A 17,714-nucleotide genomic window follows, 5' to 3' on the forward strand; every position below is an offset into this window, starting at 1 on the left:
AATGTTTGTTTATTGTTGAGAGGGGAGTGGGGGGACAGAAGATCTAAAGCAGGCTCTGCACTGAGAGCAAGGAGCCCAATGCAGGACTCGAACTCATGAAATGTGAGAACATGACCTGAGCCAAAGTTGGGTGCCTAATCGACTAAGTCACCCAGGCCCCGCAAGAAAATACTTGTTTTAAATGTGAAGATGTCTAAAGGCCAATAAAATGGCCATAGTGTCCAGAAAAGAATGGGAAAGCAGGAGTGGGGGTTTGATTTTCTAATTTGGCGCTATGTTAAGTTCCGGTAATCTCTTAGTGGAGACATCATATAGGTATACAGTTGACCCTTGAACCAGGTGGGTTTGTACCGTGGGAGTCCACTTACACACAGATATTTTTCAATATATAGAGTACTATCCTGTAAATGTATTTTCTGTTCCTTATGATTTTCTTTTTCTTCTTTTTTTTTTTAAGTATTTATTTTGAGACAGAGAGAGAGGACAGAGCACCTTAGTAGGGGAAGCGGGGGCAGAGAGAATCTTCATCAGGCTCCACACTGCCAGTGCTGAACCTATCATGGGGCTTGAACGCAAGAAGTATAGATCATGACCTGAGCCAAAGTCAAGAGCCTGACCCTTAACCGACAGTGCCACCCAGCACCCCTTCCTTCCGATTTTCTTAGTAACCTTTTCTTTAGTTTTAGTGTAAGAATAAACCTGCATTAATCGACTGTTTATATTGTTGGTAAGGTCAGCATTCCGGTATCCTAACCCTGACCTTCCATGCTCAGTTTATAGAGTTAATGGCCAAATGAGGCCGAAAAGGTAGTTTAGATCCGGAGAGCATATACAAGGGCTTCTGCTTTAATGTTCTGTTTTTAATATATATATATATATATATATACTTTTTGATTTTTATGTGTAATTGCTTTTAAAGTAGGAAATTTAGTAGGAGATTTTTTTTTTTTTTTGGATTTTGTTTTTGAGGATTCAAAAGATATTTGTGGATTTTGGAGTGCATGGCCATCAGAGCCCGTAACCCTTGCTAAAGCAGCCTAACGTAAACAGGGGCGGCGGAGGCTCCTGGCCGGAGGTGCGGGGCGGCTGCCTTGGGTGGCTGCCCTGCAGGGCCTGAAGTCACTGGACGCTCAGCCCCGCCCGCCCCCCCCCCCCCCCCCCCCCGCCCCTGCGGATGCAGCTGCGGAGCCAGAGAGCTGGCACCCAGGCAGTCTGGGCTGAGAATGTAGCTCGCGCAGCCATGGTCTCTGGCGCCTCAGCTAAGTGGACACAGGGCGTGGGAGCAGTGGGAGGGCAGCCCCGGGCCCCCACCCCCAGCGCTTGGCTGACCGGCTGCCCTCTCGTCTCGTCCCACAGAGGCGGACACTCCACAGAGGCTGCTGCGCACCGTCCAGAAGGAGGCGGGGGTGGGGTAGCGATCCTGGGGGAGGGGGCTTTCAAGCACCCAGGGAAGAGTCTCTGAAGAAGAGGTGGCCCGTGGTCGTGGCTGGGACGGCCATTTCCGGTTTGGGGCTCACCTGGCTGGGTATTTACTTCCCGCCGAACTGGAGGCAGGTGAGTTTGGGGGTTGGAGTATAGGGGGACTCTGGATGTTTTTATGCAGTGTGCAGGAGTGGGTGCAGCGGGAGGGCCCCCTGGCTGTGGGGCACCCCTGGATATGTCTGGGTAGGACTTCCTCTTGTGGAGGAGCCGGTGGTTGGATCTCAGTAAGGTGAGGCAAGCGCCTAGGGGTGCTGACTGGGTGTATTGGGTGGTGGGGGGCTGAATGGAGCTGCAGAAGGAAGACCAGATTTCGGAAGGGGGGAAAGGTTCACTGTGGAAAAATGCCCCTCATCCCAGATCTCCCCTTTCCCGCAAATTCTCAGTGCTTGGAGCCACCCCCAGGAGCCAAGAGACTCCCCCCGCCCCCCATTCCTGAAAGCCCCTGGCAAGTGGGTGACTCCATTTGTGGGCTTGTCCCCTGCTGTTTTGGCAGGTGGGTTTCCCTTACCCCCTACCCCACCCCCACATGCAGTAGAGTGAGAAGCCAGCAAGGCTCAACTCTCCCTCTGCCCCTTCCCTCTCCTTGGGGCCAACTGGGAACCCAGTCCAGCCTTTAGGTTCTAGCCCTGGACTGCCCGCAGAGTGCAGAATCCATAGTGGTTGGTTCCCGGGAAGCATTTAGATGCTTGGACTGTGTGTGTGCGTGTTTGTAAAGCATGCACACGCCTATGTGGGCGAGGACATGTGGCTGTATGTCCCTCTGAGCATGTCTGTGCATCGGTCTGGAGATATCCAAGTATATCTTCTTTTTGCGTGTACATGGGTCTGTGTGTTTATATGTTTTCATGAGTATGAGGTGTATCTGTGTGATGCATTAGTCTCTGTGTGGCCGTGACCATGTATGTGTGATTGTATGTGTGTCTATTGCCTTCCTTATGTCACTTCACATCTGGGTCCCTGTCAATGCTGAGCTCCCTCACCCCTGTATCTTGAGTCCTCAGCCTGAGACCATAAATGCCCTCAGACCTTGGGGGCTGGCTTCATATCTGCCTATGTATGTGTGTTGAGGGTGTCCGCATGTGGTATCAGCACTGAGTACCAAGAAGCCCCTCCCCGCCTGGTGGCAGACAGCCACCAAAGGACAGGCTTGAAGCCTGGACCTGTTGCTGCCCCTCCCTGCTCAGAAAGCTCGGGCATGTCTGCGTATAGGTCTCTAGGTGTGGCATGTCCCGCGTTGTTGAAAGAATCACCTCCAGGGCTGACCGTACATTCTAGCATTTCTTTTTTTTTTTTTAAACGTTTATTTAGTTTTGAGACAGAGAGGGACAGAGCATGAATGGGGGAGGGTGAGAGAGAGAGGGAGACATAGAATCTGAAGCAGGGTCCAGGCACTGAGACGTCAGCACAGAGCCCAACGCGAGGCTGGAACTCACAGACCGTGAGATCATGACCTGAGCCAAAGTCGGACGCTTAACCGACTGAGCCACCCAGGCACCCCTCATTCTAGCATTTCTCAATAAGGTGGGATGTGTGGAATTCCTCAGAAAGGCCCAGATGTTTTCAGTTTAGCCCTCTTAGAGGCCCTGTGGGGACCTGAAGAAAGCTCTATGTAGATAGACCACCTTCCAACAAAACATACAGACCTACAGTATTCTGATGACTGTGTTAGGGGAGGGTGTCTCTAGCACCTCCCCCAAATGCCTTCAGGTTAAAAACCTGCAGACTCTTTGTTCATTGTTTAACCAAACCTAGCTGTAATATGTGCTCTGCAGATGTTTGCACCTAGAATGGCTGTGTTTTCAAGGAAATGGTTGGCTGTTCAACTGGGAGTGGGGGCCACAGGCAGAAGAATGTGTGAACAAGGCACCTGCCTCTGGGCAGGGCTCCAGCTGGGACCCTGGTCCCAGCTCTGCCAGCAGCTCCCTCGATACCCTGTACAAGTCCTTTCCCCTCTCGAGGACTCAGTTTCCACATGTGGAGAAGGAGCATCCTTGGAGGTCCCACCCATGTCAGTCTAGTTTGGATTATTGGCCGAGGGGTGGGGGGGGGGGTGGGGTGGGTATATTTGCCCCTGGTGACCAGAGGTGTGGGCCTGCATCCTCTCTCCTGGGAGCAGCCGAGTTTGGGGCATGGAATGAGCTTTCTGCCTGACATGAGGCCAAGGCCAACGCCTGAACGGAGGGACCTGTGTGGCATCCCACTTGGTGCTTCAGGGGGGCAGGGACAGAACCTTGCAAATTTGGGCAAAAGGCTTCTAGTGCCCATTGACTCCAGATCTGCAGTCAGAAGGCACGGCTTACAGTAGTGAGTTGGTGGCTGATTCTGAATTCTGTATTTCTTGGGGTACATCGTTTCAGGAATCAGAACTTCCATTTCCTGGGGGCTACTCTGTGCCGTACCTTGTGTGTACAGGTAACTTTCTGAGGTGAGTGTGATTGTCCCCACTTTACAGACAGAGAACCCGAGCTTGGAGGGGAGGCGTGAGTTGCTCAAGAGCACACAGCCGACAGGGTGAGGAGCCAGGGACTTCACCCCCAGGTCTGTCTGACATCAGAGCCAGGCTTTTACCTGTCATAACCCAAATGTGTCCATCCACGTCTACACAGCACTGCAATGTCAGCATGTGTGGTGCCATGATTTCCATCGCATGGATCGCCTCCACTGTTGTCAACATGTTGCACGACAGTGGTCCATTGTTAGTAGTATATATTTTTCAGTTCCTTTGTTTAGTTTTGAGCGAGAGAGCATGCATGTGTGTGAGCAGCAAAGGGGCAGAGAGAGAGGGGAGAAAGAATGCTGTGCTGTCAGCACAGAGCCTGATGTAGGACTTGATCCCATGAACTATGAGGTCATGACCTGAGCTCAGATCCAGACTTGGACGCTGAACCAACTGAGCCACCCAGGCACCCTGACAACAGTGGTGCATTTTATATGGACACTAACTCATCATTTTCAGGCAAAGTTTGTAATTTGCAGTAGTGTTCAGCCTTGGTGTTATACGTTCTATGAGTTTTAACAAATGTGTAATGATGTGAACCACCTTTGTGGTATCGTGTCAAAGAGTTTCACTGCCTTAAAAGTCCTCTGTGCTGTGCCCCTTTATCCCTACATTCACCCCAACCCTTACCTCCATAGTCTTGCTCTTTCCAGAGTGTCATATAGTTAGAATCATACAGTGGATATCTTTGAATGTTTAGAAAATTAAATTCCCCTGTAATTGAATGTAGGCATTCAAGATATTCTTTGCCCTTTGTTTTGTTTTGTTGCTCATCAGTGGAGGATCTGATGATATATGCCTTCCATGAAAAAAAGCATGATTTCTCTAGATGTGTGTCACCTAATGGGGACATCATGAACCACTACATAGCACTCTCATTGGGATCATGCTCCTGTGTGATATGCGGTGGGTCTAGATAGACTCTCTAGCAATGGAAGGAGACAGGCTCAAGAGGTTAGAACTTTATCAAACTGGAATGCCAAATCCTTCTTCCTTAACTTCCCATTGGAAATAAGGCCAGGGAGAGTCGGTTTGCTATGGTTTGGCCATGCTGCAGAGTACAATAGCTATAGACCACACTTTGTGAGGGGGTGTTTCGTCCTAAAACTGAACAGTGTGTACTGAAGGGCTGGGGAAGTTCTGTTATCAGCTGTTATCAGAGATATTTTTTTTATCTGAATGCTATAGCTGTATGGTAGGGCAAACACCTAATTACCAAAAATCTGCTCTCCTTATTGTGCTGTGAATCACCTCCTCCCCTCTGAAGCCCCAGGCTCCTATCCCATTCCTTAGCTCAGGATGGTCTATACGCAGCAACTCCTCAGCTTGCCCCTGAGTATCATATTTTCATGGTGCTCCTCATACATATGTAATTAAATTTCTTTTTTCCTGCTTATCTGTCATATGGTAATTTAATTATGAGACCAGCCAAATAATGTTGAAGGGAAGAAGGAAATTTTTTTCCTCCCCAATAATATGTTCTTATGAAATATTACAGGAAAAGAATAATATCTTAAAAGCCTTCAAAGGAGAAAAATAATTGTCAGCAAAGGAGCAGAACCTGATTTGTATTAGATTTCATTATAGCAATACTGGATACAAGAAGTCAATAAAGCAAATTTCCAAAGTAGCCAATGAAAACAAGTTTGAATCTGATTTAAATTTGAATCTAAACAACTAAAATACCCACCAATAACAGGATGATCAGATGAGACACATTATAGTCATATTACATGCTATTAGTCAGCAGTTAAATATAATGCCGTCTCTAAGAGATTTTATTAGTGAAAAAGCAAGTTACAGAAATATATATGTCAATCATGGCTCAACTGGAGAAAGAGAATCAGTAAAAAATATATAATAAGAGATTTATTGCAAGGACTTGGCTTATGCAATTTTCAGGGCTGGCTAGGCAAGCCGGAAAATCATAGGGCAGGCCCTCAGGAAGGGAACTGTCTGCAACTGTCAGGCACAAACTGAAACTGCTTCCTCTAGACAGAATTTCTTCTTCAGGGAAGATGCAGGACTTCTGTTCTCACGACCTTTCAAATAACTCAATCAGGTCCACCCAGATTATCTAGGATAATCTTCCTTCCTGAAAATCAACTGGTTATGGACTTTAATCACATCTACAAAACACCCTCAAAGCAACACCTAGGTAAGTGTTGATGGAATAACTTGGAACTATATAGCCTAGCCAAATTAATGCATAGAACTGACTATCACAATCACATATATATGAATGTGTATTTACATTTGTATTATTATATAGATGTACTGTTACACTCTGTGTGTGTGTACATAGAGAGTTCAGGAAGGATGCACACCAAACTGATAACAATGAAACAGTGAAAACTGGCAAGTTGAAAAGGGGAGTGGTGTAGGGAAAAGAGGAGATTCACTTTTTCTTCTTTATAGTTCTAGTGAGGGGGGTATTGATAATGAGGGAGACACATGTGTATAGGGGCAGGAGGCATATGAGAAATTGCTGTACCTTCTGTTTAATTTTTCTGTGGACCCAAAATTACTCTAAAAAATAAATTCTATTCTTTTCTTTTTAAGATTTTATTTTTAAGCAATCTCTATACCCACGTTGGGCTCAAACTTACAGCCCTGAGATCAAGAGTCACATGCTCCACCGACTGAGCCAGCCAGATGCCCCTCTACTTTTTTTTTTAATGTCACATTACCTACAAAACAACAACAACAACCAGCAATCAGCTTAGTAGCAGAGATCTCATCAGCAAAAATAAATGCCAAAAGGTAGTGGGAAAATATCTCTTATGTACCTAAAGAACTCCTAACCTAGAATTCTATACATAATAAAGTATCATTCAAGAAGAAAGAAAATTCAACATGTATTCAGTTCTGAAAAAATAAGAGTTTACTCCTCACTGACATTTGTGAAGAAATGTCACTACTGAAGAATACACATCAGCCATAAAACTGATTCAAAGAAGGAAGGAAGGAAATTCACATTTGAAAAACACAGTTAAACTAAATGAAGTACTGAGTGTGAAAAAAATAACCACAATAATTTCCATGGATGTATTCAGAAAAATCAGAATTAAAATTCTAGATAACGAGGAAAGCTGATGGCAAGGTGTTTCAACTTGAAATAAAAAATTATTTGGGGCAACTGGTTGACTCAGTCTGTTAAGCATCCGACTCTGGGCTTTGGCTCAGGTCATGATCTTGCAATTTGTGAGATCAACCCCACGTTTGGCTCTGTGTTGACAGAGAGGAGCCTGCTTGGGATTCTCTCTCTCCCTCCCGCTCTGCCCCTCCCTAACTCATGCTCACTCGTGTGCACTCTCTGTCTCTCTCCTTCTCAAAATAAATACACTTTAAAAAATTATAAATATTTTTGTTGCTTTTGGAAGAGATCAGAATTAATAATTAACCTTAGAACTTGATGGAGAAATGTAAAACTAAGTTACATGTTAAAAATTTAAGAGCACCTTTTAAAGGAAGCCATGAGAATTAAGAAAAACAAAAGGAGCAAAGAATAAAAGTAGAAAAAGCAAGTGGGGATAAAAGCCTGGTAAACAGATAACGTAAGGGGCACCTTGGTGGCTCAGTCAGTTAAGCCTCCGACTTCGGTTCAGGTCATGATCTTGCAGTTTGTGGGTTGGAGCCCCACATCGGGCTCTGAGCTGACAGCCCAGAGCCTGGAGCCTGCTTCGGATTCTGTGTCTCCTTCTCTCTCTGCCTCTCCCCAACTTGTGCTCTGTCTCTATCAAAAATAAATGTATATAAATTTTTTTAAAAAAACAGATGACATAAAATAGTATAAGTTCTAAGGAAATTAGTAATCTTTTGAAAATTTATCTTTAGAACACTATCTATCAAAACCTATAGAGTCATTAACCAAGTACTTAAGTGAAAAGTCATAGTTTGAAATGCATTTATTATAAAACAAAAAGCAGTGAACTTAAGAAGTCAGAAAAGAATTTCAAAAGTTGGAAGAAGGAAATAAAGGCAATGGAGAAATTAAATAAACAATGATCAAAGAATTTTAAAATCGAGTTAAGCTGCAAAATCAAAACCTGCTTCTTAAAAGAGTGGCAAATAGAAAAAAGCTTTAAAAGCCTTCCTAAGGAAAAAAATAGAGTAGGCACAAATTAATGTTAGGAATGGAAAAGGGCCATAAGTACAGATAAAGAACAGATTTTTTTAAATTAAAAAAACACATGAAAATGTTAGGACATTTTAAAAATTAATAATATAAACACATTTTTAGAAAAATTTTCAAGTTGGCTGAAGAAGAAATTAAAACCTGATTCACCCGATAGTATCAATAAAATTGAACTGGTTGTTAAACATTTCAATCTCTTAAAGGCACTAGGACCCAGATAAGTCACAGGAGAGATTCATCAATCTTTCATGAAACAGGTTATTTCTGGTTGGTTGTGAAGAGGGAGTAGGAGGACCCTAAGCTTGCCGCCCCCCCTGGATACAACTAGACAATACTCACAGCAGTGCAACTAACCCAGATAATGACCTGAAGACTGGCAGAACAATCTCCACAACTACAGGTAGAGAAGAGGCCACATTGAAGAAGGTTGGAAGAGTGAAGACATGGTCTAGGAGCAAAACAGACCAAAGCCATACTTGGTGGAGAGGGAGCTGGTGGTGCAGACAAGGGTGTAAAACAGACTCTCACACTGGGGAGCCAACCGGCGAGGGGGACAAATCTCCATAACATTGCCTTTGAAAGAGAGAGGGGCCGAATTTCATGAGCTCTTACAACCAGGAGGGTCTTAAAACCTGGAATTTTAAAAATTAGCAGGCTCCAGCCTTGGGCTCAGGGAGAGAGAGCACAATCAACAGCCCATGCAGATATAACATAGAAGCAGCAGTTTGAAAAACGCAGGGTGCAGACAGGAGGAAGAGTGATTTGCTCATATCCGAGTGTGGCCCAGAGAGACAAGGATCATGGAAAGACCCCTCCAAGAACAAAGGAGCAGGCAGGTGCCATTTCCCTCCCCTGCCCCCAGCATAAACAATGGCCATCTGTGGGGAACAGTGCTATGCTTATCCTACATAACTTGTCTGCACCGAGCCCTCAACCCCTCAGCTCTCCAGATCTTCCCTTCCCAGTCATGCAGGGCCCCTCCCCTGGAAGATCGGCCCAAACCCTGTCTACCCCATCTCTGGACCCACAGGTCTTGCAGGGCCTCGGTTCCTGCAGCAGCAGGGGCACGTCTCATTTTGCAAGGAGACAACTGCACACCTTGTTAAAATGCATCCCACTCCTGCTGGGGACCAAATAGTGCCCACAATAGGCAAAGACAGACTTTGCAGACAACTGGACTGAAGAAAAAAAGAGGCCAAGACCCAACAGAAGAGCACATAGGCAACACACATAGGAGGCATTCCCTGACCCCAGGCCCTAGGGAAGAAGGGACACTGCACTGCAGGGCACATCAGTACTTCTTCTTCATAAGGCTATTATTGTTAAGAGTAAGAGAAGTCGCTGATTTTCCTAACCCAGAAGAACACAGTGAGGAGAAAAAAATGAGAAGGCAAAGAAATATCTCCCAAATGAAAGGACAGAACAAAACCACAGTAAGATATCTAAGCAAACTGGATATAAATAATATGTCTGATAGAGAATTTAATGATTGTAAAGATACTCCCTGGACTTGAGAAAAGAGCATAGGACATCAGACCCCTTCACGCAGAGATAAACAGCCAATCAGAAGGCAGGAACACAATAAATGAAAATAAAAATACACTTGGTAGAATAAATAACAGGGTAGGTGAAGCAGAGGAATTAATTAATGAGCTAGAAGGCAGAAGTAATGGAAAGTAATGAGCGAAGGAGAGGAAAGAAAATTATGCAAATTGAGGACCGTCTTAGGGAACTCAGCGATTCCATTAAGCATAAAAACATTTGCATTATCGTGTTCTCAGAAGAAGAAAAGGGGGCAGAATTTTATTTGAGGAAATAATAGCTGAAAACTTCCCTAATCTGGGTAAGGAAATAGACATCCAGATTCAGAAGGCATAAAGATCCCCCCACAAATTCAACCCAAGGATGTCCACACCTAGACACATAGTAATTAAAATGTCAACAATCTGGGTCACCTGGGTGGTTCAGTCAGTTACGCATCTAACTTCAGCTCAGGTCATAATCTCATGGTTTGTGAGTTCAAGCCCCATATTGGGCTCTGTGTTGACAGCTCAGAGCCTGGAGCCTGCTTCAGATTCTGTATCTCCTTCTCTCTGCCCCTCCCCCACCCATGCTAGCTCGCTCTCTCTCTCTCTCTGTCTGAAAAATATGTAAACTTAAAATTTAAACATAAATAAACAGTAAAAAAATTTTAATAAAAAATTCTAAAAAAGAATGAAATCTTGGCATATGCAACAATGTGGATACATGGATGAAGCTAGAGTGTATTATGCTAAGCAAATCAAATCAGAGAAAAACAAATATCGTATGATTTCACTCGTATGTGGAAGTTAAGAAACAAAAAAGCTGAACATAGGGGAAGGGGGTGGGGAAAGAGGCAAACCATAAGAGACTTTCAACTATAGAGAAAAAATTGAAGGTTGATGGAGGGAGGTGGGTGGCAGATAGGCTAAATGGGTGATGGGTATTAAGGAGGGCACTTGTGATGAGTACTGGATATTGTATGTAAGTGATGAATCACTAAATTCTACCCCTGGGGAAAAAAAGAGAATGGGTTTAAACTTAAGTGACCATCAACTTAATATAGACTGCTATATACAGAAGATGTTATATCCAAACCAAGAATCAAAACCCAGTGATAGACACGCAAATAAAGAGAACGGAATCCAAATATATCACTAAAGAAAGCCAACAAACCATGAAAGAGAGCAAGAGAAGAAAAGATCGGAGAAAATCTATGGAAACAACCACAAAACACTTAACAAAATGGCAGTCAGTACATATCTATCAATAATTACTTTGAATGTAAGTGGACTAAATGGTCCAATCAAACGACATAGGGTGACAGAGATCCATCTATATGCTGCCTACAAGAGACTCATTTCAGACCAAAAGGCATCTGCAGATCCAAAGTGAGGGGATGGAGAAACATTTGTCATGCAAATGGAAGTCAAAAGAAACCTGGAGTAGTAATACTTACATCAGACAAAAGTGACTTTAAAACAAAAACTGTACCAAGAGACAAAAACATTGTATAATAAAGGGGACAATCCAACAAGAGGATATAACAATTGTATTTATGCATTCAAATACATAAATCAGCTAATAAAAAACATAAAGGAAATAATCGATAGTAATACAGTAATTGTAAGGAACTTTAACACCCCCCACTTACATCGATGGACGGATAATCCAAACAGAAAATCAAGAAGGAAACAGTGGCTTTGAATGACACGCTGGACCAGATGGATTTAACAGACATATTCAGAACATTCCATCCTAAAGCAGCAGAATACACATACTTTTCAAGTGCACACAGAACATTCTCCAGAATAGAACACATATTCGGCCACAAAACAAGCCTCAACAAATTCAAAAATATCAGGCATCTTTTCTGACCACAACGCTATAGGGGCGCCTGGGTGGCTCAGTCGGTTGAGCAGCCGACTTCGGCTCAGGTCATGATCTCCTGGTCTGTGAGTTCGAGCCCCGCGTTGGGCTCTGTGCTGACAGCTCAGAGCCTGGAGCCTGTTTCAGATTCTGTGTCTCCCTCTCTCTGACCCTCCCCCGTTCATGCTCTGTCTCTCTCTGACTCAAAAATGAAAAATGTTAAAAAAAGATTTTTTAAAAAAAGTATGGACTTTGAGGCCACTGTACCTGGGTTCCTATCCCAGCTCTACCTCTTAACTACCTGTGTGATTTGGGGCAAGTTACTTAGCTTCTATCGGTCACATTTTCCACTTGTCAAAGGGAGAAGATAGTACTGCACTCATGGAGTTCTTAGGATTAAATTATTTAATATGTGTGAAATTATTTAAAACACGTGAAATTCAATAAGGGCTATTATTATTAGAAATATTTTTACCATTGAATGGGACTTAAATGTTTTTAATGTTTACTTATGTTTATTTAATGTTTTTTTTATGTTTATCATGACCTGAGCTGAAGTCAGATGCTTAACCAGCTGAGCCACCCAGGCACCCCACCTGTTTGATTTTTTTAAAGACTCTAATCACTCTCTCCAGCCAATTAGTTACTAAATTATTTCCCTCCTTTTAAAGTCCTACTCCATAAGCTGTCCATTCTGGTTGTTGCTGCTGTTTTATCCTTTCCATATGTTGAGCGTGACCTTCAAGATCTCCTTTTTCCTCTTCTGTTTAATGTGTTCTCCCAAATTCCAACACTTCCATTAAGGAAATCTCTATTTTTCTTTTCTCCAGCATTTTCCATCTTGTCTTCTGCTGTTTCCTGAGCCATGTTTTTAGGTATTGCTATACTACAGAAAAGGAGAAATTCACCTTATTATATAAAAAGGAATTTAGGGGCACCTGAGTGACTCAGTCCGGTGAGCATCTAACTCTTGATTTCCACTCAGGTCATGATCCCAGGTTCGTGGGGTTTAGCCCCACATCCGGCTCCACACTGAGCAAAGAGACTGCTTAAGATTCTCTCTCTCTCTCTTTCTCTCTCTCTCCCTCTGCCCCCTCCCCTGTGCTTTCTCTCTAAAATAAAATTAAAAATTTTTTTAGAAACTTAATGAAAGCCAATGATAAAGTACTTCAAAGAGTTTTACCATCAGCATTATGAACCCCAAGTCCATAAAAACCTGAGCTCTCTTGCTTCCAAGCCAATCCCAATGTACAAGAACTTATCAACCTTCGGCTGTATCACAGTTGCTAATGTCCCATTGGACCAAGTAAGTCACATAGCCAAACCCAGAGTCAGTGTGGGAGGGAACCATGACAAATCATAAATTCTGGGAGCCATGATTCATTGGAGACCATCACTATAAGAGCCTACCACCCTACCATAATATGTACATGCATCTTAACAATATGTTTCTTCTGCAACACTACATTCATGGTCAGTCCTTTCTGCTGCCTTTTCTTCAGTTTCTTTCTTAATTACTCGTGTTTCAGTTTTAGAGCTTCTTCTCAATGACCAATCAATTTATTAAATCTTTACATTTCAGTTTAGAAAAGGAAAACTGAGGGACTCCATAATGCTCTGTGACAGATTATTATACAAGTTAGGAGAAACAGCTATACTGTGTTAATTTGAACAACGAAAAAAGGAAATGGCAAAAAGCTTAAGATAGGGCAGGGGAAAAGATGCAAAAAGATACCTCATGTCTCAGTGAGAACACAGGCATCTGAGCAGACCCTATGGGATCTACAGAATACATTTCAGCCATGATGTCTGCCATATTTGAATGAGATAATTTCTAGAGCTATGGAAAGATAAACAGGACCACCTAAGTTATGACTAACATTTGAGTGTCCTCTGAGTACCTCTGAGTAGGCAGGGATGAATGAGACAGAGTTTCTCTGAGGAGCTCATGGTCAAGTGTAGGAAACAGATTATCATAGAACTAAAATACACAGTTAAAAACATCTTATAAATATTAATGGGCAAATTTTTTTAATAAAATAAAATTCCCTTTATTTATATCAAACTCAGTTTGGCTAATGTGAGAGAATAGGTATTAGAAAAGGAGAAGGGGTGGGAAGCAAAAGAGAAGGGAGGAGAAGAGGAAACAAATGGAGCACAGGGGCTGCTGGGGAAGGACTGGGGAACAGAAGGAAATGGAATCTACATGGTGATAGAAGATAAAAGGAATGCTTTGTCTGCTTCGTTTTATCTAGACTGAAGGTGGAGAAGAAGTAGACTAGATAAAATTTTAAGTTCTAAACTATATTCTTGAATTCCCAATACCCATCCTCTCCTCATACAAAAGGCATTTTCTGAAGTATGGAGAATCCTATCCTGACACAGTAGACACCATTCTCAAATTGAAGGCCAGAGGGTCTTCCTGAATTGAAAGGAAGAGCCTTTAGAGACTTCCTTAATTAGAAGCCATGCCACTTCTAGGCCATGTGACAGCTTCACCTGGAGAAGTGTAGAGTTCTGAAACCAATCTTTCAGAGCCTTTCAGGCTTTGATAACTCAAAAATAGGCGATGAGCTCATTTTGGAAATGCTACATTCCTTTTATGAAATGATACAGAAAAACTGGTGGAAAATAACTAACAGTGGTATTTTTGATTGACATTCTAGACCCGCACAAACATTAGTAATCTAGATAACGAGATTAATAAAATAATCTGGAATCAATAATCTATAATTAAGAAACTAGATAAAATCAAATCCCAGGGTACATATTTTACTATAGAATTTATTCGCACTTCACAGTGCCTGATTTAGGAGCAATTGTAGAAATGTACTTGTGTTTTGAGATGAAAAACACACATTGATGTTGTGCTAGAGAAATACTTTGTAAAGATGGGCAGGAAGAGGCCCTGTGTTTGGATGTGTACATTATAGAGTACTTGTGAACACCTTCACCCTACCATTTCCTCTTAAATGTTTAGAACAGCTGAGCCATTCTCTCCATAACATAGACATGGTTCAACAAATGGAATTCTCAGGTCAGTTCCTCTATCTACAGACTTTAAATGTGATACAGAAGCCGCTAGCTTTATAGCACACCAGCGATGGACTCAAGATGTAGCTATAATTAGGACTTGGAAACACAGACGAAAGAGAGAAGGAATCTTCCGTTTCCTTTACCATAACTTTGAAAATAGAAAACGGGTGCCATCCTGTGGTTGTTTTAATAAGGTCGGTCTTAAACAATGACTTTCTGGAGAGGCAACTTAACAAAATCTCCTATTTCTTGCTCCTTGAAAATACGGTTAAAATTATCTTTCTTAAACTCTTGGACTTGGTACTCTTACAATCTGGAGATTTCATTAAAATGCTAGACCTACCCACATAAAAACACCATCACAATAATATTAGGTGACTACCAACCATGAAAAACATGGCAAGCAATTTTCGTAATTCTTCACAACCGCTCAAGACCTGCCTCTCGGTTGCGAGCATGTTAAAAGGTAGGTAAAGGTTTTCGTAAAAACTGTGACATGAACACAGGGGTCCCTCCATCCTGGGAACTGCGGGTGGAATAGATCCAAGGTAAATACCGACTTTTCAGCCCACTTATTTACTTCTAACTTGTTACAAGAAGAATATATGTTACGTTTGTAGTTAACAAAACGAGTCACTAAACCAGGGGTACAAGGTTCACCTTACCCGAGAACTGTGTTACTGGATGCTCCCCGGAAAGGTGACACCACATTTTGTGTGTGTGTGTGTGTGTGTGTGTGTGTGTGTGTGTGTGTGTGCGCGCGCGCGTAAGTCTTGTAGAAGAGGCACGCATCTTACCGTTAAGTAGTGTTTGTGTACTAACTTTCTGGGAGCATCAGGCATGCCACAGACAAATTTGGGGCTGGATGGGCTATGAGTCAAAACACGTGCTCCCCAATGGAAGCCTCCGGCATCCCGGCGCAAGCGGCCAGAACTCAAACAGACTTCCGCAGAATTTCTCCAGGAAACCGTTGTGTGGGGCGGAGACGGACGCTCGGTCCAGTGGCTGGTTTCTAATCTGCTGTCACGTTTGAGATTCTGGTCTTTCCTTCCCGGAAATGAGCCTTCGTCCCTGCAAGGTGGCGCCAGAGGCCTGGCCGGAGGCGGAGGCGCCGGCGGAGCGGGAGCCCAGGTCGGAGGCGAGGCGGGAACCCACGTCAGGGCCGGGCTCAGAGCTGCTCCGGGCCTCTAAGCACGAGTCAGAGCAGTTCTTCAGTGGAAGACAGGAACCCGAGATGACCTGGGCTTCGGGGCAGTTGCCAGAGCCCGCTGGGGCGCCCCATTCACATCCGGTGTCAGTGAGGGGGGATTCCTCGCTGCCCGCATCACCGTCGGAAAACCAGGTGTCCGAGAGACCCCGTTGCCACACCGACTGCCTGGAGGCGCCCCTCTCCTGCCTCTTCCGAAGGCTGGGATGCGAAGTGGGCGCGCACCCCTGGATCTTCCTGCTGGTGCCCATGGTACTGACGGCCACTCTGGGCACCGGTTTGATTTACCTGCCCAAGGATGTAGAAGAAAACCTCGAGGAGCAGTACACCCCAATAGGGAGCCCAGCCAAGGCCAAGCGGCGCTTTGTGCAGGAACGCTTCACTGCCAACGACTCTTACCGCTTCTCCATCTCCAGGAAGAGCACCGAGGTCAATTTCGCTTGTATTCGAGCAGTCTCCAACACCACCTCCCTGCTAGAACCAGCAATCTTATCAGAAGTTAGTAAAGTGGATGACGTGATCCAGGATCTGTATGCGATGGGGGAAAACGGAACCCAGATCCACTACAATCAGGTGTGTGCCAAGCACCAGGGTCTCTGCGTGTCTTCCAACCCACTCCTGTATGCCTGGCAGATGAACAGACACCTCGACCTGAGAAATGTCACTTTCCCAATCTACAACCACACCGGTCAGCCCATCTACCTGGCTGGCACCATTGGAGGAACCTTCTTAGGCGAGAGGATGGGAATGAACCAGTTACTCCTGGAAGCCAAAGCCGTGAGGCTGCTCTACTACCTGAAAACTGAGGATGAAGAGGACAATGAGCATAGTAAGAAATGGTTGACCCATTTCCTGAACCAATTTAGCAACATTGAAAAGAGTCTGGTCTCGAAGAGGATCCAGGTATCTGGTGGCTGAGTTTTATAGGGAGACCAGGAGAAGGTGGGAGGGGTAAGAACACGTTTCCCAAGTAGTAGCACTCCTGGATTATTTGTTGGAGTCCTTGACTTGCAGCTGGGAGTGCTCTACTCTGTTTGGCACTTAATCCAACTTCCTTAATCTCACACACCAAAGGATGCCACACAGCATAAATCCTTAATAATATTCTGGTGGAAAACACAAATCCTACATCCTTAAGGTAGGTCTGCTCAGTGCAGACGTTGATCATCAGGTTTTCCAGTCAAATTACTTTAAAATCCTTACTCTTAAAGTCTTTGCTATTTGGGGGAACCCTCTGAAATGTGTTTGGGGTTCATTGGAATAAAAGCAACAAACTTTTAAGAAGTTCCATGGTATTATTGAAAAGAGAATTAGCTCACCGTTTACCAAGTAAGTTATATAGCCTAGTGCCAGGCACATGCTAGCTATTCTGTAACTAATAGTTGTGAATAAGCCTGGTCAAAGTGAGACAACTATTGGAAAAATACCAGATCCTTCTGAAATACCGATGAAATTAAAATAGTAAAAGACAACGACCTACTAAAATTTTAGAAAAAGCCACAATTTCTGTAATTATGCATGGTTTCACAGTCTTAGGTAGACCTCAGGTTTTGTGTATTCAGGAGGTTTAAACCTTGGGTTTCTGAAAGAAACTTTGGAAAGCGTGCCACAGATTTGTGGGAAGAAGTACACCTATGTTAATCTTCTTTATTCTAAAATCACGATTCACATATTTTGATCTTTTACTAAATCTTAACATGTTTCAATCAGTAAGCTATATTGTTTCAACAGGGTTTGTAGCTCACACAAATATTGAAATGAAAAGTTATTTACTTGACTAAATTTTTGTGGCAGGTGGTCTACTTTACATCAATTTCTACACAACTGGAACTTGAAGCAACTTTGATGACAGTGATCCCTTTGTTTCACTTGGCATACCTTCTAATCATATTATTCGCAATCATATCATGCTATAGGTAAAATCGTTTCATTGTGTCTTAACTCTTTTTAACAGATATTTTTGG

General features: G+C 43.5%; 1 protein-coding gene across 1 annotated transcript; it reads left to right on the forward strand.

Annotated features, from left to right (window-relative positions):
- Positions 1–15,600: 15,600 nt before the first annotated feature.
- LOC128777119 (patched domain-containing protein 3-like) lies at positions 15,601–17,242 on the forward strand. Its single transcript, XM_053902896.1, has one exon. The coding sequence runs from the start codon at positions 15,601–15,603 to the stop codon at positions 16,666–16,668; it is 1,068 nt and encodes a 355-aa protein (XP_053758871.1). The 3' UTR covers positions 16,669–17,242.
- Positions 17,243–17,714: the final 472 nt, after the last annotated feature.

Source organism: Panthera pardus, unplaced genomic scaffold (genome assembly GCF_024362965.1).
Source record: "Panthera pardus isolate Hobbes unplaced genomic scaffold, ASM2436296v1 HiC_scaffold_15, whole genome shotgun sequence".
Taxonomy (NCBI): Eukaryota; Metazoa; Chordata; class Mammalia; order Carnivora; family Felidae; genus Panthera; species Panthera pardus.